Source organism: Labeo rohita, chromosome 12 (assembly GCF_022985175.1).
Source record: "Labeo rohita strain BAU-BD-2019 chromosome 12, IGBB_LRoh.1.0, whole genome shotgun sequence".
NCBI classification, from domain to species: domain Eukaryota; kingdom Metazoa; phylum Chordata; class Actinopteri; order Cypriniformes; family Cyprinidae; genus Labeo; species Labeo rohita.
The window spans coordinates 26,278,317-26,299,903 of record NC_066880.1 but is presented as its reverse complement, the minus strand read 5'-3'; the positions used below and the strand labels follow the sequence as shown (position 1 = coordinate 26,299,903).

General features: G+C 32.6%; 1 protein-coding gene across 3 annotated transcripts in view; it reads right to left on the bottom strand.

The window, feature by feature from the left end:
• Window positions 1-1,012: 1,012 nt before the first annotated feature.
• Window positions 1,013-21,587, bottom strand: part of itga3b (integrin, alpha 3b) — a 51,842-nt gene continuing 31,267 nt past the window's right edge. Inside the window, exons 6-26 of one of the 3 annotated variants that reach the window (XM_051124045.1) lie at window positions 21,183-21,387; window positions 20,551-20,744; window positions 17,269-17,357; window positions 16,932-17,068; window positions 15,602-15,682; window positions 15,428-15,495; window positions 15,203-15,339; window positions 13,472-13,618; window positions 13,284-13,381; window positions 12,916-13,072; window positions 11,302-11,379; window positions 11,037-11,116; window positions 10,807-10,884; window positions 10,555-10,657; window positions 8,603-8,779; window positions 8,399-8,515; window positions 8,178-8,291; window positions 7,996-8,094; window positions 5,534-5,659; window positions 4,121-4,280; window positions 1,013-2,002 (exon numbers count right to left, since the gene is read on the bottom strand). In XM_051124045.1, coding sequence (XP_050980002.1) covers window positions 4,170-4,280; window positions 5,534-5,659; window positions 7,996-8,094; window positions 8,178-8,291; window positions 8,399-8,515; window positions 8,603-8,779; window positions 10,555-10,657; window positions 10,807-10,884; window positions 11,037-11,116; window positions 11,302-11,379; window positions 12,916-13,072; window positions 13,284-13,381; window positions 13,472-13,618; window positions 15,203-15,339; window positions 15,428-15,495; window positions 15,602-15,682; window positions 16,932-17,068; window positions 17,269-17,357; window positions 20,551-20,744; window positions 21,183-21,387 — 2,396 coding nt within the window. In that variant the 3' untranslated portion in view covers window positions 1,013-2,002; window positions 4,121-4,169. Of the gene's footprint in view, window positions 2,197-4,120; window positions 4,281-5,533; window positions 5,660-7,995; window positions 8,095-8,177; window positions 8,292-8,398; window positions 8,516-8,602; window positions 8,780-10,554; window positions 10,658-10,806; window positions 10,885-11,036; window positions 11,117-11,301; window positions 11,380-12,915; window positions 13,073-13,283; window positions 13,382-13,471; window positions 13,619-15,202; window positions 15,340-15,427; window positions 15,496-15,601; window positions 15,683-16,931; window positions 17,069-17,268; window positions 17,358-20,550; window positions 20,745-21,182; window positions 21,388-21,587 lie in introns of all 3 variants that reach the window. The other 2 variants (XM_051124044.1, XM_051124043.1) reach the window with 2 other exon arrangements.

Sequence of the window (21,587 nt, the reverse complement as noted above, 5' to 3'; positions counted from 1 at the left end):
CATGTTTTTCTTTCTGAATGGACAGTGTATTTTCTCAACTCTATACCCAGGTCTGAGGTATATTACAAGCATTTGTTCAGAATGTAATGAAGTCTAGTGGTTTAGTATCCAACTCAATACCCTCTAATAACTAACGAAGTCAACCAGAGTGGGATGATAATTCACTCTAATCCACCACTTAATTACCACTTAAATATAAAACTCATTTCACATCAAGCATTTAAGAATCTTATACCACATTCAATTTCAACACTGAACACTTTCAGTATTCTCATCACTGTAAGTGATATGAGCTGAACTGAGCAATCCTTGTGACTTGGCAGCACACGTACATTTTTTTTTTTTTACAGAAATGATAACATTTGTTCAAGCATAAAATCAACATTCTTCACTTTATGATGAATCGCACCAAGAAGACAGTAGTTTTGAGTAGCTGCTGTTCTGCAAATAAAAGGTTTTTAACAGTAAAACAAAAAGACATTAAACTGAAAATCTGAAACAAAGAGTGATTGTGAAAACCGACAACAAAATCAAACCAAAAATCAACATTGGCTTAAACAAAAAGTGAAGTTTGGGGCAGGACTATATATTTTATTGACCTGTTACACATCAGCTTTGATTGATTTTTGCTCATGCGATATGAATGTTTTTTCACATTGCAGTAATGAGAATTTAATTATGCTTAATTGTCATTAAAAAAAAGATTTTTTATTCTAAATAAATTCAGTTTATTCTAAATATACACTACCAGTCAAAAGTTTTTGAACAGTAAGATTTTTAATGTTTTTTTAAAGAAGTCTCTTCTGCTCACCAAGCCTGAATTTATTTGATACAAAGTACAGCAAAAACAGTACAATTGTGAAATAGTTTTATTATTTAAAATAACTGTTTTCTATTTGACTATATTTTAAAATGTAATTTATTCCTGTGATTTCAAAGCTGAATTTTTAGCATCATTACTCCAGTCACATGATCCTTCAGAAATCATTCTAATATTCGGATTTGCTGCTCAAAAAACATTTTTTTTAAAAAAACAATTTAAATTTGTTTTTATTATTATTATTTTGTCGAAAACAGCTGAGTATAATTTATTTTCAGGTTTCTTTAAAGAACAGAAAGTTCAGAAGAACAACATTTATATTATAAATGTCTTTATCATCACTTTTGATCAATTTAAAGCATCCTTGCGAAATAAAATTATTAATTCCGCTCTTTGATCACATGAATAAATTAACAGAAAGCATTGATTTCAAATAGTAAAAATATTTTTGGATCAAATAAATGCAGGCTTGGTGAACAGAAGAGAATTCTCTAAAATCTTTTGACTGGTAGTATAATTACTTTTATTTTTAGTTTGACATTAACCCAACTTCTAGAGATTCACACAACTAATGCTGACAGGAACATGATGGTTTGGGCAAACACTTTACACTCAACATCTTAGTCTTCCTCCATGGGAGGAAAACCTGAAAAAAAGAGTGGTTCTTAAACTTAACACAGTGTACAACATAAGTGTCCAAAGAAAATGCAACTGGAACTTGGAAATCAAGTCTATTTCCTCAGTGTGGTTTGATCAGAACTGGTCTCAGATCAGTTATAGCATGATGGAAAAGATCTCATCTCAGTGAGTAAAATAACCCAAGTCTTTGGCAGGTAAACTATTACAGTGACATTAAAAAAATATTACAATGGAATGAAACTTAAAATGCAACACACACTTAAAACCAAAACATATTTACATATTCATGAAGATTTCAAACTAGGAAATTAAATCAGTTGATCATTATTAAGTCAAGGATGTCCCAGACAATGCTCACGATACTCTGGCTTTGTTAAAAGCGGTTAAATGGTCTACAAATCATGATATTGCACACAGACCGACAAACATTTCAAAACATGTTCTCACTGCGTGAGTGGCGGCTCCAAACACCAGTGTCCAGTGTCTGTTGAGTTGAGGCGGGGTTAATAAAAGGCATCCTCCAATCATCACGCTCCCCTGGCTCTGGACGGAGAGAGGTGAAGAGGTCAGTAGTAATATTCCTGCATTTCTGTCCAGTTGGTGACCCAGAGTTTCTTGCTCAGTTCTTGCTCAGGCTGAAAGGCCAAGTTATACTTATAGCGTTCCTCTCTGCGTACTTTCACACCGTGGTACTTTGGCATTAACCTGTAGTAAACGGCCCTTTTGAAGAAACCACACTGCTCAAGACAGAGAATCAAAGAAACGTGTCAGGTATAAGTGATTTTAAACTTTAAAGGTAAAAAAGTAATATGATTTTAAATGTTATCATTTACCCACCCTCAAAACAACCCTATATTTTTTTTTCTTTTTTTTTTTTGTGAAACAAAACGTTTTCCACGTCAAAGTGGACAGTGCCACAAAAAGCTCCACAAAAGCATCATAAAAGGAGTTCATATGACTTATATTTCACGTCTTCTGAAGCTATTTGATCATTTTTGCAGAAATTTTTTCTCATATTCTTTGTTTAGACTTGTTCCATTATGACTGTTCATGTGACAGATGAGGAAAGTTGTTTGCTAGCAAATTTTATGATACATTTGACACTTCTATGATTCTTTTATGATGCCATTATAAGAGAATCATTAATGGATCCCCTGCAGTGAATGGGTTCCGTCAGAACGAAATTAATCCACTGTTAAGACAACGCAATTGTGAATTGCAATTGTGGAGTCATGTGGATTATTGTGATGTTTTTTTATCAGACTCTCATTCTGACGGCACCCATTCACTAGAGAGAATCCATTGGTGAGCAAGTGATGTAAAGCTAAATTTCTCCAACTGATGAAGTGACAAACTCATCTACATCTTGGATGGCCTGAAGGTGAGTACATTTTCAGCAAATATTAATATTTGGGTGAGTAACGCTTTAAATGCATAAACATTATTAAAGGAGAAGTCCACTTCCAGAACAAAAATTGACAGACAATGAACTCACACCCTTGTCATCCAAGATGTTCATGTCTTTCTTTCTTCAGCCAAAAAGAAATTGTTTTTTGAGGGAAACATTTCAGGATTTTTCTCCATAAAATGGACTGATATGGTGCCCCGATTTTGAACTTCCAAAATTCAGTTTAAATACGGCTTCAAATGATCCCAAATATGGATGTAAACCATCCCAGCCGAGGAGGAAGGGTCTTATCTAGAGAAACGATCAATTATTTTCATAAAAATAATACAATTTATATACTTTTTAATGTCAAACGCTCATCTTGTCTGCCTGAACTGCATTTTTTCCGGTTCAGGACAATTAGGGTATGTCGAAAAATTCCCATCTCATGTTCTCCCTCAACTTCAAAATTGCCTATATCGGCGTTTTACTTTTTTTGTTAAGGGTGTTTGATCTTCTTTGCATGTTCACTTTGCAAAGACTGGGTCGGTACTTCTGCAGCGATGTAGGATGATTTTGAAATAATTTTTGAAGTTGAGGGAAAATATGAGTGGAGGTTTTCTAACTGTCTTGAGTCAGAATACACAGAGTTCAGGGAGAGCAAGACAAGACGAGCAGTTTCGGATTAAAAAGTATTTAAATTGTATTTTTTTTTTTAATGAAAACAACCAATCGTTTTGCTAGATAAGACCCTTCTTCCTCAGCTGGGCTTGTTTACAACCGCATTTGGGATCGTTTGAAGCTGCATTTAAACTGCATTTTGGAAGTTCAAAATTCCCGGGAACAATACCAGTCCATTATACGGAGAAAAATCCTGAAATGTTTTCCTCAAAAACACAATTTCTTTACGACTAAAGAAAGAAAGACATGAACATCTTGGATGACAAGGGGGTGAGTACATGGAAGTGGACTTCTCCTTTAAAGAATGAAAAAAAAAAACCCCGAAACAAACAAACAAACAAAAAACCTTTATGCTTCAGTTGAGATTAGTTGAAATGTTGAAGCTGTAAAGAAAAGTGGGGAAAAAAGTGCTTTGAGATTCCCTTTTGAGCTTATATTGAGGGTCACTGAGCAAGACAGAATGAGAAAGGAAGAATTTGTTATTTGACTTTGGCAGTGAAGGGATTAAGGAGTTAAGCCAGAAAACAGGCTTGCGAAGTGAAAAGTCAGAAAAAGCGTATGGTAACTAGAGAGATCTCAAGAGTCTGCTTTACCGAAGGGCCCTAACAGTGCTGCCATAGCGGCCCGAGGGCCTCCGCAGGCTCAGTATTCCTCCGTCAGCCTCTCTGTCTCAGAGGGCTGGATCTTTATTTCTGCTTTCTGGGATTTGGCCTCATACATCTCCCTCCTGCTGGCCCGTCGGAAGAAACCGCACTGTGGAGGAGGGGCGGAGCCCAAGGCGGGACATTTATTACCGATTTAAATAACAAGAGGCGGTGACATTTCACATCAAGGGTGCATGGGGTAAAATTGAATTTCATGGACTGCAAGCATGTGGTTTAAATCCGTCCTGTCATTTGCGTTTATTAACCGTTCCTGGTTAAGTTATAGTTTCTAAATAAATGTTTTAGGAAACGTGCCTAAAAGTGGGCGGTATGACCAAAATCTAATTTCACGCTATGAGTAATTTTATGTAATGGTACTATTCAAAAGTTTGGGGTTAGAATGATTTTTTTATTTGGTAAAGACACGTAAATTAATTAAAAGTGACATTAAAGACCTTTATAATTACAGATTATTCTATTTCAAGTAAATGCTGTTCTTTTAAACTTTATATTAATTAAATAAGGCTGCTATTATTTTCTTTTGGAGCAGGAAATCAGCATATTAGAATGATTTCTGAAGGATCATGCGACACTGAAGATTAGAGTAATGATGCTGAAAATTCAGCTTTGCATCACAGGAATAAATTACATTTTAAAATATATATTTAAATTGAAAAGTTTCTTAAAATTGTAATATTATTTAACAGTACCACAGTTTTTACTGTATTTTTGATTAAATAAATGCAGCCTTGGTGAGCATAAGAGACTTCAACAACTTTTAAATAACAATAAAAAAAATTCTTACCAAAACCAAACTGTTGTTTGAAATTGTATCAAAACATGTTCATTTAATGATGTTAAATAATGTCCTTATGCTTATTTTTGATTAATCCAGTGAATTAAATACTACTCCATATTCTCCAAAACACAATTATTTATAACGAAAAAGTGCTAAGCCTGGCACCAATGCAATAAATAAATAAATACATTAATTACATTTTTTTTTGCGCTTGAATGTATATGAGTATTTATGCTATTTTGTATGTAAGTTTGTTATGTTGTAACTAGTTATTTTTGTTCTAGTTATAAAGCAATAAAGATATTTTAAAAGTATTAAAATTAAATGAAATAAATAACTTAATTAAAAAAAAAAACTTAAACTAACATTATGAATCACTTGACTTAAAAACAAAACAAAACAAAACAAAACAAAAAAAAATCGGTATATACCGTAACACTTCCCAGCCCAATTGTGACCTGGATTTCAAATAATTCTAAATAATGGGTAAATTTTTTTTTTTTTTTTTGAATTTTTGTATTTGATTTTGATGGAATGTTGACCAAATATAAAAGTGCAAATACCTTCCACAGAATGAGACTGATGATGCCTAACAACAGTATCCCTGCAACCGCTGCAACAATGATGATCCATAGAGGAACTTCATACGGCGTCTCCTCTCCCAGCACAGGATCAATGTTTACTGAAAACTACACACAATTCAATTAGATAAGCTTTCAGCAATGCCATTAACAGATACACTAAGAATATTTAAAAGAATTAGTTCATCCATCCTTTTAACATTGTCATTATTTATTCTCCTTCATGTAATTTAGACAGAAAATTAGATTTAAAGTTCTGAATAGGACATAAAAGCACCATAAAAGTAGTTCACTGTGCATTGCAATGCAAGTATTCTGAAGTTATGTAATCATTTTGTATAAGGAACAAACCAATTTATGCCATTAATTACTAGAAATCTTTGCTTTTGTTTTCACAATTTTTGCAGCCCTCATTTCAAATAATATGCTATTGACACAGCTGAACATTAGTAGACTCACTGACTCCTGCATGTCTAGCACACAAATTAAGTCAAATAAATGCCAAAATTTGTAAATAATGACTTATATTTTGCACTGTATTTTACATAAATGGTTTCTGATGTCAAGTTATTTTTTTAATACAGCACTTCAAACAACACAGTTCTCAGTAATAAACCGTAAAAATAACCATTAATGTTGCAAAATTCATCAGTTACTAAACTCAGTTTGTGACTGTGGACCACAAAACATAATGTGGATGTGGAATCATAAAGGGCCAATTTTTGAAATTGAGATTTATACATTTATACATAAATAAGCCCATTGATGTATGTCTTTTTTAGGACTGGACAATATTTGGACGAGATGCAACTATTTGAAAATCTGGAATCTGAAAAAATCAAAATATTGAGAAAATCGCCTTTAAAGTTGTCCAAATGAAGTTGTTAGCAATGCATATTACTAATCAAACATTAAGTTTTGATATTTTCACAGTAGGAAATTTACAAAATATATTTATGTTACGTGATCTTTACTTAATATCCTAATGATTTTTGGCATAAAAGAAAAATTTACCCATACAATGTATTGTTGGCTATTGCTACGAATATACCAGTGCTACTTACGACATTTCAGCTCTATAGAAGACAACAGTCATTATTCAGCTGAATTTGTCCAGTGCTGATTAAGTTTAGTAACAGTGTTATTGTTGCAAAGTTTATAAATTATGAAACAAATTTGATTCACAAAAGCTCTACAGGAGACAACAGTGTCAATGACCAATTCCATTTAGTTCAGTGTTGATTTAATTTAACTCAATAACTACTGCATAACAATAATCCAAAGTTCATAAACTCTAAAACAAATTCAGCTGTGAAGCAGCTCTGCAGAATTTCTGATTACTGAATACTAATTGTCTTTTAAACCCCAGTCCATATGATTTGTGCACTATATTCCAAGATATTTCAGAAGACTTACAATACAGTGAGTTAAAGGAGTAGAACAAAAATGTACAGATAATTTACTCACCCCCTTGTCATGCGAAAGTGTTCATGGCTTTCTTTCTTCAGTTGTAAAGAAATATTTTTTTGAGGAAAACATTTCAGGATTTCTCTCCATATAGTGGACGTCTATGGTGCCCCTGAGTTTGAACTTGCAGTTTCAATGCAGCTTCAAAGGGCTCTAAACAATCCCAGCCGAGGAAGAAGGGTCTTATTTAGTGAAACGATTGGTTATTTTAAAAAAAATTGACAATTTACATACTTTTTAACTTAAGATGCTCATCTTGTCTAGCTCTGCGTGAACTCTGTGCATTCTGGTTCATGACAGTTAAGGTTTGTTGAAAAAAAAACCCATCTAATTTTTTTCTCCTAATTCAAAATCGTCCTACATCATTGTTTTACCTTTCTTTGTAAAGCGCGTTTGATCTTCTTTGCGTGTTCACTTTGTAAACACTGGATTGGTACTTCTGCAGCGATAGGATGATTTTGATATTGGAGAAGAAAATGAGTTATACATACCTTAAATGTCTTGAACCGAAATACACAAAGTTCACACAGAGCTACACAAGACCAGCATTTGAGGTTAAAAAGTATATAAATGATCAATTTTTTAAAGAAAACAACTGATTGTTTTGCTAGATAAGAACCTTTTTCCTCAGCTGGGATCATTTAGAGCCCTTAAGATGCATTTAAATTGCATTTTGGAAGTTCAAACTCAGGGGCACATTTGAAGTCCACTATATGAAAAGAAATCCGGAAAAAACTATTTCTTTACGACTGAAGAAAGAAAGACATTAACATCTTGGATGACAACGGGGTGAGTGAATTATCTGTACATTTTTGTTCTGGAAGTGAACTTTCCTTAAATTCATCTAGACTACTTTCATGGTGTTTTACAGTTCATTTTTGGAACTTGGCAGTCTGTGGAGATTACGTACTATAAAGTGTCATGAGGTTGAGTAAATAAATCATTATTGGGTGAACTTCAATGCGAACAGCTCTGACCTCTCTAGCCTGGTTGTCCATTTTGATGGCCGGTTTATCCGTCAGCAGTCTCAGCGTGGCCTGACCCCTGACTTCCACTCGCAAGGCATTGGCGTAATCCTGCCAGAAAACCACAGAGATGCTTAGAGCTGTTTAGTGAGCACCATTTAGTGAGTACTTTACAAACCGCTACTATTACAAACCTCCAGCAAGGTGCCGTTCCACACGCGTGACCTGACTCTGATCTCCGCTTGAGTCGACATGTTGTGCAACGGGCAGGAGAAGGTCACACAGCGAGCTGTTTGCTTTGAACACTCCTGAACAGAGATAAAAGTAGTGCTTTTTGACATTTGACATGTGGATGATGAAAAAACTAGTGGGACAGTATAAAAACCATTCTTCAGAGAGCAGACGCCTGCCTCACCAGCAAATGGGACACCTTACGAGGTGCCAGGACGGTGACAGAAGCTTCTGCAATGGGATATCCTGATCCTGGGATATCCACATCTCTTTTGGACCGTTTGGTACCTCGATCTGACAGCTAGAAGAGAATGAAGGACAATAACTCAGTGGAGTGAATGAAACTGGAAATGAGTTAATCTGGGCTGCTGTATTTCCTCAGACTCACTGTGAGGTTGAGAGGGTTGACAATCTTCCCCGGTGGGACGCAGCGTGACTCTGACACTCCTTTGATCACTATCTCTGTGAGATACAGCAGCCATTTCCCATTGGCTACCTCATATGGCCATTCAAAGTCAATCATCAGAGTTCCCAAATTTCCCAGAGGTTCTCCCAGCACGTGCACCTGGGAGGTGGAAACAAAGAAGATTTTTAGTGCTTTTACACTTTGAACTGTTTAAAGGGAGCTTAAAAGGGATAGTTCACCCAAAACCGACAATTCTATCATCATTTATTCACTCTTATGTCATTTCAAACCTGATGACTTTCATCTGTGGGACACAAATGAAGATAATTTAAAGAATGTCGGTAACTGAACAGTTTTGATGACCACTGACTACCAATATATGAACAAAAAACATTATAGTGAAATTCTTCAAAATACTTTCTTGTGTTTCACAGTAAAAAGAAAGGCATACACACTGAGAATGACATGAGGGTGAGTAAATGATGACTGAATTTTCAGTTTTGAGTGAACTATCTCTTCAAAAGTAGGTTCAAATCACATTTTTAGATCTAGTTTCAATCTACTTTTTATTTCCACTCTTGTCTTTGGGAGCCTGCGCCAATGAAATATTTATTGTACAATTGAGGTCAAAAGTTTACATTCACTTCGCAGGATATGCAAAATGTTAATTATTTTACCAAAATTAGAGGGATCATGCAAAATGCATGTTTATTTTTTTATTTAGTACTGACCTGAATAAGACATTTCACATAAAAGATGTTTACATATAGCCCACAAGAGAAAATAATAGTTGAATTTATAAAAATGACCGTTTAAAAGTTTACACACACTTGATTCTTAATACTGTGTTGTTACCTGAATAATCCACATCTGTTTTTTGAGTTTATGATGTCCTGAACAGTTAAACCGCCCACTGTTATTCAGAACAAATCATCATGTACTACAAATTCTTTGTTTTTTTTTTTAGTTTTTTTGTGTTTTTTTAGCATTTTTGTGTATTTGAACTCTTTCCAACAATGACTGTATGATTTTGAGATCCATCTTTTCACACTGAAGACAACTGAGGGACTCATATGCAACTATTACAGAAGGTTCAAACACTCACTAATGCTTCAGAAGGAAATACAATGCATCAACAGCCTGGGGGTGAAAACTTTTGAACATAATGAAGATTTTTCTTATTTTGCCTATTAATCATATTTTTTAATTTAGTCCTGCCCTTCAGAAGCTACAGAAGATAGTTCCCCAAAAGACAAAATAAGTTCAACTTACTGTGATCATCAAATTCAAAAGGTCCTGGCAGTTGGAAAGGGTTCAAATACACAAAAATACTGATAAATCAAAGAATTTGTCAGGAACAGAGGGCAGTTTATCTGTTCAGGACAAACAAGGGACTCATGAACAACTATCACTAAACAAAAAAACAAAGCTGTGGATTTTTCAGGTAACAACAGAGTATTAAGAAGCAGGTGTATGTAAACTTTTGAACGGGGTCATTTTTATAAATTCAACTATTTTCTCTTGTTTACTATACGTAAATATCTTTTATGTGAAATATCTTATTCAGGTCAGTACTAAATAAAACATAAAATGCATTTTGTATGATCCCTCTTATTTTGGTCAAATAATTAACATTTTGCAGATTCTGCAAGGTGTATGTAAACTTTTGACCTCAACTGTATATTCTGCATATTCTGTATATTCATGCATTCCGTAAGTTCTTAAAGGGCTAGTTCACCCAAAAATGAAAATTCTGTCATTAATTACTGTCACTCATGTCATTCCAAACTTGTAAGATCTTTGTTCATATTCGGAACACAAATTAAGATATTTTTGATGAAATCCGAAACTTTTCTGACCCTGCATAGACAGCAACGCAACTACCATGTTCAAGGCCCAGAAATGTGTCTGAAGAAACCTAAAGCCACACTTACATGGAAAACAAACTCCAGCGGACTCCCCACATCACTGGTGCTGTTCATAGCAGATTCACCAATCACACTGCCACTGAACGACGTGTCAATCACAGGTTTTTCTCTGCATATGACAGAAACAGAACGAGAAACACTGAATCAAAATAAGATTTTTATCATCAGGACTGTTTTTGTTGTATGAGGGACATTTGAAAGTAAAATTTTTTGCTTCACGTTTGTATTTGATTCACTATGAAGTGTCAAAGTACGTACAGGGAGAAGGTAGTAAGGACTGTGTTCTTCACATTGAGGGAGACAGGAACAGGAAACAGATCCTTCTGTTCACTGATACTGAAGACAAACACAAACACCATTCAGTCAGTCACCAGAAAAGAAACAGCCTGCAGAAATGACTTCAGGAAACACATTAGTTTAACACTGTGCACAGAGGGGAAACTGTACTCTGTATAAACAAGAGAGTATTTTAGTTAGTCCAGACTCACGTGGAGAGCTGAAGCTGAGATTCAATCTGCTCTGTGTAAAGTGTTATACCAGAAGTCTCAAAGATGATTTTGAATGAGACCTGTGAGATGGAAATCAGGAGCGAGAGCAAATTAGCAAAACATATCAGCTGTACAGTCTGATTAGCTGAGTTCATTCAAATGGCCCATGGAAAATGAGTCATTGGAGATGCTTTTGTAATTAACATGCAAATCCTCAGAAAGGTCACATACTGGACAGGTTTGCAGTAAGAAAACAGACAGCTACCTTCTGATTGCTTTTAAATGGGTTACCCAGATCGCATATCACAGTCTCGTTTGCAGTGCACTCAATATCGAAACCAAGCTGAAATGAAAAAAAAAAAACAAGAAAGTTGAGAACAGCATTAAGAGGAAGGATCTAATTAATAAGAGTTACTAGAAAGAGTCTCTAATAGAAACTCTAATTCAGGTTTTTGGTATGTTGCTATACATAGTTAAATTAACAATATTTATTTTCCATTAACGACTGGATAACTGTGCATTAAACCAAAAATAATGTAATATAATATAATATAATACAGTCAAAAGTTTTTGTACAAAAGTAGTAATATGTGACCCTTGACCACAAAAACCAGTCATAAGTAGCACAGGTATATTTATGTAGCAATAGCCAAAAATTCATTGTATTGGTCAAAATGATTGATTTTTCTTTTATGCCAAAAATCATTAGGGTATTATACAAAGATCATGTTCCATTAAGATATTTTGTAAATTTCCTACCGTTAATATATCAAAAATTAATTAGTAATATGCATTGCTAAGAACTTCATTTGGACAACTTTAAAGGCATTTTTTTTTTTTTTAATATTTAGATTTTTTGCACCCTCAGATTCCAGATTTTCAAATAGTTGTATCTCAGCCAAATATCCTAACAAACCATACATCAATGGTCGAAACACTGACCCTTATGACTGTTTTTTTTAGGATTCTTTATTGAATAGAACGATCCAAATGGCATTTATCTGAAATAAAAAGCTTTTATAACATTATACACTATATCATCCAAAAGCTTGGAGTATATTTAGGGGAAAGAAATTATAGAAATTACTACTTTTATTTAGGAAGGAAGCTTTAAATGGATCAAAACTGATAATAAAAGACATTTATAATGTTACAAAAGATTTTTATTTCAGATAAATGCTGTTCTTCTGAACTTTCTATTCATCAAAGAAACCTGAAAAAAATTATATTCAGCTGTTTTCAACATAATAATAATAATAATAATAATAATAAATGTTTTTTGAACATCAAATCAAACTTTTAAAATGATTTTTGAAGGTTCATGTGACACTGAAGACTGGAGTAATGATACTAAAAATTCAGCTTTGAAATCACAGGAATACATTTCATTTTAATATATATTTAAATAGAAAACAGTTATTTTAAATAGTAAAAATATTTCAATTTTTTACTGTTTTTGCTGTAGTTTGAATCCAATAAATGCAGGCTTGGTGAGCAGAAGAGACTTCTTTAAAAAAAAAAAAAAAAACATAAAAAAAAACAGTCTAAAACTTTTGACTGGTAGTGTAGATTTATTTTTATAATGTAATATTGATTTATTCAAAGTATTCCTTTATACAGTTCGTTTTAATTTTTATTCCATGTGTTACTTTCATTTATTTAGTCGCCATTACTGTATTTGGCACAATATAATATAATATAATATTAGGTAAATTAACAATACTTTATTTTGCAAAAACAACAGGCCAACTGTATATTTAACCATACATATGATATAATAGGTAAATGAACAATAACATTTTGCATAACATTTTTGTGATTTTTTTTCTGTGTGATGTAGCCTGTGGAGGAGTGAAAGAGTGCCTCCGTGTGGCCTCACCTGACGGCGCACTCCTGAGTATTTGAGTGAGGGGGGAATGCTGATGTTCAGCATGGCCTGATGGGCGTCCTCGGCCGGCCTGCCTTCATCCGGCATGTTAGTAACATCCACCATCATCACCAGCTTCTTAATGTTACTGTTAAACTCCATAGTCTGACTGTGAACAAACCAGCACATTCCATAATTCCCATGTGTATTTAAACATCAGTACTATTAGCTACCAGTACTATTTCACTCGGATCATTGTTTTACCTGCCACATATTACATTAATCATTAGATTTATGAATAAGCTTACTAACATAAAATGATGTTAACTGAATTCCCTCAAAATCATCAATATTCAGCAGTTTTTAGGCAGCATACTCACCTGGGGAAGGGAATGTCATTCTCATCAGCAAACGTGGCCTTGAGCTGCAGGTTACTGCTACACCTGTTGTCATCACCACACTCCTTATGAAAGTTAATCTGAGGATAAACAGACCAAAGCACTCTCAAGACTCGCATCCACGGAAAGCTGAGGGCAGAGGTTTCCCTTCAGCTGAGACTGGTTTGTACCTCGGTTTTGTCGGTCAGGATCTGCTGGCCACTCAGCACAGGAAAAGTGTCCAGACTCTGGAGCGTTTTCTGTGCTGCTGCTTTCTGCTCGTTTAGAGACACGTTCAGAGTGAACGCTATGGGCTGGAGTTTGTCCCTCACAGGAGTCTGCAGACAAGAGTAAAACTGTTTTATGGCACACCACTTAGTAATATCTTAACCTGTGCAAATTTTCTACATGCATTTTGTATATGCATTATATCCACCTTACTGCTCCCGTAAGAGCCGGCGCAGACATTTGTAAATGTAATGTGTCTGGTTTCTGGCGTCATCCGCCTCTAGCTGTTTTTAGCTGTAGCCTACATAACAGCTTACTTCTGCATTGAAAAATAAGGTGGATATGTTGGCTATATATTGTATATTTAACTCATCTATTTTATTATTTTATCATTAAAAATAAATAAAATGTAATATAGTATAATATTAATAAGTTGCAAATACTTTATGGCAAGATAATTGTACATAATATAATATAATATAATTATTATTAAAATGTAACAATATTTATTTATTTACTTATATGCACATGTATTATATAAAACATAATATGCAATAAATAAAAATAAATAAAAAAATAAATACAAGTTCTGGGCAACGATTAATGGTGATTAATCACATCCAAAATAAAAGTTTTTGTTTATATAATATTTGTTTGTACTGTGTATATTTATTATGTATATATAAAGACACACACATACAGCATATATTTGGAAAATATTTACATGTATTTACATGTATATATTTATATTCATATTCTTTATATTATATATAAATATATGTATAATATATATAAACATAACATATTTTTCCTTAATTTACACATACATGTTGTTGTTGTCATTGAATATATAATACAATATAATACATAATATAATGTAATGAATATAATGAACATTAAAATATATATTATTAGTATTATTATTAATAATAATATTAAAATATATCAATTTTATTTTTTTATTTATTTATATACACATGTATTATTTAAAATATAATATGCAATTAAAAAATAATAACAAAATTAAATAACAATAATAAGAATAACATTTATATACACACATGTATTAAAAATAATAATTAATATTATTATTACTATTATTATTATTATTATTATAAATAAAATATAACAATAATATTTATTTATTTATTTAACTTTGTATTATTTTAAATATAATATACTATTTAAACCAAACAAACAAACAAACAAACAAACAAACAAACAAATAAATAAATAAATAAATAAATAAATAAATAAACATAAACCTTTCTGGCTACTTTATATAGGTTTCTATGTAAGTACTGGTACTTCTGATTGGGCTGAGGCTGGAATTTAGCGAGTGTGAATTAAAAGTATTTGATGGACATATAATATGTGTCAGAAGCATTCACTCAGTATCATTATCTAATTTTTGACCGAGATGGCTTTTAGCTGGTTTTGCATCTGAACTCTTCATACATATATATTTCAGTAAATTTCGACCTTGTGGGGAGATTTTTTTTTTTTTTTGGTCTCCATGAGGAAACAAGCTTATAAATGTATATAGAATGAAAAATTAATTTTTTTGAAAATCTAAAAATGCAAATATTTAGATTAAATATACAGTTCGTACAGTATAAAAATCATTACATCTATGGGATGTCCCTATAATGACAGAAACGTGTGTGTGTGTGTGTGATCAGGTGGTCTCTCACAATAACAGTTAGTTCCAGCTCTTGACATGCGGGTGCAGAGAAAGACAGCAGGCCTGTAAATGTGCTTTGCTTGTTGTCAAGGAAACGGACTCGGGCGCCACGGCGATTGTGGTCAGCATCTACTGTGTACTTCACAGCTGATGCACAGAGAAACAAACAACACACAATTAATCTAATAAAACAGACCAAACAACAATCATCGCCTCAATCAGGCATTGCACTTACTGATGTCCTTCTTGAAGGCTTTGTTTCCATTGCTGAGGGTATAGCTGAAACACACCTTCACCTTTATACTAGAAAAATAACATATATCATTTTAAACATTACCACATGACAAGTATAAGACAATACATTTATGATTTTTTTTAGAACAGAAAAATGTGCACTATATCTTCTTACCAGGAATTACCACACTGGCTTGGAATCACAATCTTTGGCTCTACTGTAAAGTTTTTGGAAAGATGGATGACTGGACGAGCTCTGAAAATACAAATCAATTTTTTAAATTTATTTGTAAATATCAATGTACATTACAAATTATATAAAATGTAATATACAAAATAAATGTATAATCATTATCACCGTCACAATGTATTATTTATTTATTATTATTTTAAATGTAAACAAATATAAACTATATAAAATACAATATTTCTTCTATTCTATTCTATTCTATTCTATTCTATTCTATTTTATTCTATTCTATTCTATTCTATTCTATTCTATATTTCTTTATTTGCAAATCTAAATAAATATAAATTACATAAAAATAATATACAAAATTAAAAAAAAAAAAAAAATATATATATATATGAATAATATGAACATCTATAATTATTATATTATTATTATATTATTATTATTATCAATTTATCTATTTAAATTTATTTTGTAAAAAATAAATATAAATTGTATAAAATAAAATACATATATAACAAATAAATAATATAATATAATAGTAATAATGTTTATTTTTAATTTATTTGCAAATATAAATAAATATGAATTATTTAAAATATATAAAATAATGAATAATATGTATAATTATCATCATCAACTTTGTAGAGAAATTCTTGGACACAAAAATGTGCACATAGGAACAATTTATATTTGTCTAAAGAGGAAGTTCCAAGCACTAAAAAGGTTTTTAATATAATATAGAGGTATATAATATAATATAGGTATATAATATAATATAATCTAAAATGAATATATAATACAATATAATACATAATATAATGTAATGAATGTAGTAATAGTAATAATGTTTTTTTTTTTATTTGCAAATATAAATAAATATGAATTATTTACAATACACAAAATAATGAATAAAATGTATAATTATCATCATCAATTTTGTAGAAAAATTCTTATTATAATTCTTATATAATATAATATAATAATATATTATATTATATTATATTATATTATATTATATTATATTATATTATGTTATATTATATTATATAATAACTATATATTATATAATATAATAACATAGGCACAATTTATATTTGTCTAAAGAGGAAGTTTCAAGCACTGAAAAGGTTTTTAATATCATGAGAAACAAACATTCAGTCAAGTGTGTCCAAACTTTTGATTGGAAGTGTATATGTAAAATCTGTATTTATATATCCATGTGGCTTTTGTGTTTGGAAAAAGAATCACTGACAAACCCTCTGAATAATAAGAACATCTATAAATGGCAAACACTGCTGAAAGACTGAACCTCAAGAGAGCGATGCGGTCGTCCATGGAGCCCACCAAAATGTCAGGATAATCATTCCCATCCATATCCATTCCTCCACTGAGAGAATAGCCAAATGTCTGGAAGGCACTGGAACCTAATGATTTCCCCTCAATCACCTAACAGAAAGTCATATAACCCGTTTATCATACAGTAAATCACCCTCTTCTTATTCTCATGCTACTGAATACTGAAGTCCACATATTCGTGATTTTCGTATTATTACTTCATTATCAATGACACAGAAGGACGGAAAGTAATTGTAGAAACATCACCCCAAAAACTTCCCAATCCTCAGTCCCAAGATGCTTTGCTTTACCTGGCTGGGTTCCTTAGATATTCCATTTTTGCTTCCCATCCATATAAAGACTTTCCCAGAGTCATCGAATGGAGCACCAACAGCAAAATCTGAATGAAAAACCAAGACACAAACCCCAGAACAACATGATTAACCCTGCATGGCCTCCAGATGGCAGCATTATGACATGAATGACATGAAATTACACATTTCTGCAATAAGCACTAGCATTCAAAAGTTTTTATGCTCATCAAGGCTGCATTTATTTGATGAAAAATACAGTAAAAATTGTAATATTGTGAAATATTATTACTGTTTTAATGAACTGCTTTCTATTTTAATATATTTTAAAATGGCATTTATTCCTGTGATTTCAAAGCTGAATTTTTAGCATCATTACTCCAGTCTTCAGTGTCACATTATTCTTCAGAAATCATTCTGATATGCTGATTTGATGCTTAAGAAACATTTCTATTGTTATTAATGTCAGTCTTTACTGTCACTTTAATCACTTTGTTCACAAATAAAATATATTGTTTAAATAGATACTGCCTTGAGATATTATTTTGGAATAATTGCAAAATGCTTAAAAACACTTGATGAGATTCATATTTGGCTTTAATAAACAGAATATTGATTAGATTGTTAATGTAAAAAATATAAAATTGATTTTCTTTTTCTGATAGTGTAATTAATTTTTTTATCCAAGAAAATATGACTGCGGTACGAATTAACATTCGATTTAAAATGTACTGCACTATCAGAAAGAGAGAAAAAAATTCTATTTTGATGCATTAACTTAATTAATTATTTATGAAAAATAATACGATTAAAATATTTAAATGCAATTAAAGAGCTGGCCCCACCCTCAGACCTGTACTTCATCTTATATTTCATACAGTTGACTGTGGACAAATACGATGCAGGGCAACAACTCCATAAATGCAGTTATGCCCTAAAATTCAAGATATTGGTGCGAAAAATGTTTTGTCTCATATTTCTATATATCACATATCACACAATATCACACAGGCAGCAAGAGCGATATGACACAAGTGCTGATTTTGTCCCGATTCATCATGAGCTTAAATGTGATTTTATACAACAGTTCAGTAAATAAGAAGTTCATATTGTGTTATACTTTAAACACAATATTCAGCCACAGCTGAATTGTTGCGCATCTGAGAGCAATACAGCGGTGTTTAGTTTCTGAATGAATCTGCATTTTGACCGAATCGTGTGAACCAATGATTCAAAGGCCTATTCATAAAAAGAGCCATTTACTTCATTCGTGAATGAATCAGCTGTTTGAAAGAATCAAATGAATGAATGACTCATAAAGACATTTACCGCCACCTGCTGGCAGATTTAGTTTCTTATTTATCATTTCATCATAAAAAAAAAAAAAAATAATAATAATATTAATAAAAACAAAAACATTAAAGGGATACTTCACCTAGACTTTTCTTTTGTGGAACATAAAAGAAGGTATTTTGAAGACTGTTGGTAACAAAGCTGTTTTGGTTACCAATGACTTGACTCAATGCATAAACAAAAAATACTGAGATGTTTCTCAAATTATCTTCTTTTATGTTCTATAGTTGTACGTTAGACCGTTGCAGCCTAAATGTTTGTGTAACAGAATTTATATAGAATTAATTCAAATATTTACAGTATTTCTAAAGCTACTTGATACGTTCTCAATTGACACAAAAATAGCTTTAAATAATCTTTTGTGGGTATTTTCACAGTCAAACTTATTTTGCGATTAATTAGATTAATTAATTGAAACATCATGTAATTAATTAGATTTCAAAATTTAATCGACTGACAGCCCTAGTTTTTACATTAACAATGTAATCATTATTCTATTTATTAAAACCAAGTATGAATCTCATCAAGTTAGTTTTTTTTAAACATTTTACATTTATTCCAAAATAATAATTTAAGAAACAATTTGAACTATTTATTTGATTTGTTAACGTATGTTTGGCTATTCTTATTAATAGTTAACTTTTAACTATTTTTGAATTTTTTGGATCATCAGTCATCAGAGCTTGGCATATATTGGTCACAGACACAGAGATTTACTTTAAATTTCACCAAGCTGATTACTCACTCAAAATTGTGTTTTTTTTGTAAAGTAAAAATGTGTATACTTTTTAAGCAGAAAAGCTTGTGTAGCACAGGCTCTGGGATGCACGTTCACAACGTACTATTGAATCAGGTCGAAAGGTCACGCCGAACTCAGGCAGATCTACAGACCCAGTGTTTACAAAATGAACGCGCAAAGACTAAGAAAGTGCAAGTAAGTCAAACGCTGTTTACAAACAAGAAGGTACAACATGTCGGACGATTCTGAAGTTGTAGGAGAAAATAAGATGGAGTTTTTCGCCATACTTTACCATTTTTAGCCAGAGAACACAGACATGAACTTAAGACATGATTCCCATAGTAGTGATGGGAAGTTCGGATCATTTTACTGACTCGGACCTTTGAGTCTCGTTCAGCAAAATGAACGAATCTTTTTTCGAGTCATTTCGTTAATTTTAGCAAATCAGCATCACGTGACAGCCCCATAAGATGAACGAACGACTCGAAAAACCCAAAGACTTGAAACAGGTGAATAATTCCAGTACAGAACCTAATAAGATGTTGCGCATACACGACTGAACGAATCACTCCTGAGACGACTCGTTCTTTGCGAGTCACATTATTCAAAATGAACAAATCGTTCAAGAACGACCTGTGGACGCGCATCCGAGAGCCTGTGCTACGCAAGCTTTTTGTGCTTAAAAAGTATACAATTTTTTTTTTTTTTGAAAAAAATGACTGATCGTCAAATTGATCAAAATCGGGGGCACAACTGAAGTCCATTATATTAAGAAAAATCCAAAAAATCCAAAAGCCATTTATGCCTTAAATAATGTAAATGTTCATGTTAAGTATATGCAAGATACTTATATATTTTTAAATACATACATGTTTACCTTCCTTAGTACTGTTGCACTGTAGAAATAGTGGTTTAAGCAACGGATGTTTGTACAGTGCATTGTGTTGCACACTTCTTGCACACAGCAGGCTTTCAAGAAAATTGATAGAAAAAGTAATGGGGGCCTGTGCCAGTACCAGTAGAGCTTTAGGTCTAGCAACGCCCCCCACCAAACTCATGGCACGTATTAGTGGGTCTGTTAAAACTCAATGGGCTCAGTTGAGGTGAGACAGACGTAGACTCCCGCTGTACCTGCTCGTGTCGCTGTTAAACAATATTTCTTTAAAAAAACAAGTGATTTATAGTGTTACCTTGAAATCCGTCCTGATTGACGTCCCCAACTGCAGCAACAGCAAATCCAAACCCTGAGCCTTTTTTGCCCTTCAGAACCAAGCTGGCTTTTTCCTGGAAGGATCCGTTCTCATTCATGAAAATGTAAACAGCTCCTCCCTCCTCTTTGTAGCGGTCAAAGTAAAACGGAGCTCCAACGATCAGGTCGTTCCAGCTATAACAACACGCAACCACACAAATGACATGTTATGTCTAAATTATGACCGTTTATTTTCATAGAAGTCATAGAAGTACAGATTGAGAAACCTGTCATATAAAAGCATTCAGCCGTGTATCTGTTGACGCGCTTAAGTATGAAGCTCAACAGGATTTTTGCAAGGGCACATGGGGAAAGTTAGACATGCGTTGGTCTGCTTGCTTTTAAACTCAATGAAGTGTGGTACAAATCAGTCTATGTTATGATAAAGCATTATTGAGCATGAAAACAGTGATATCGGCCAACTTTCACCAAAGCTGTGTGACTTATTTTACAAAGTTCTTTTGTATTTTTTGTGTTCTTTTGAATATGTATATGTTTTATAAAATACTAAGATATTACAATATCAAATATGTTTAACAGATAATACAACGATTGAGTTACACAGTGACCTACTCGTCATTGTTGAGGTCCGTCACTGCCAAGCAGCTGCCGAAGTATGAACCTATCTGTTCCCCTGGGAGCGTCAGCACTGGGTTTAGAACCAAATCTTGTTTTTCTGCCAGGATCACTGAACCTTTGAAATTGTCTCTGGGAGCTCCGGTCACCACAGTGTACTTAGAGCGATCCAGTAACTTTATGTCCTCCAGCACAGAGTAACCTGAAGAAAGACATGAGGATTCATTAATGTTAGTGTGTGACCAGCAGTGAAGCTACTTTGAAACTGTAGCTTGTCAAGGTACTAGAAAGTTCAATCACAGTCAAATGACTATTGAGAAAGAAGAAAAACAGAGCTATTCTACATTTATTTTATTTTATTTTATTTTATACAAATAAAAAAAGCATATATACAAAACTTAT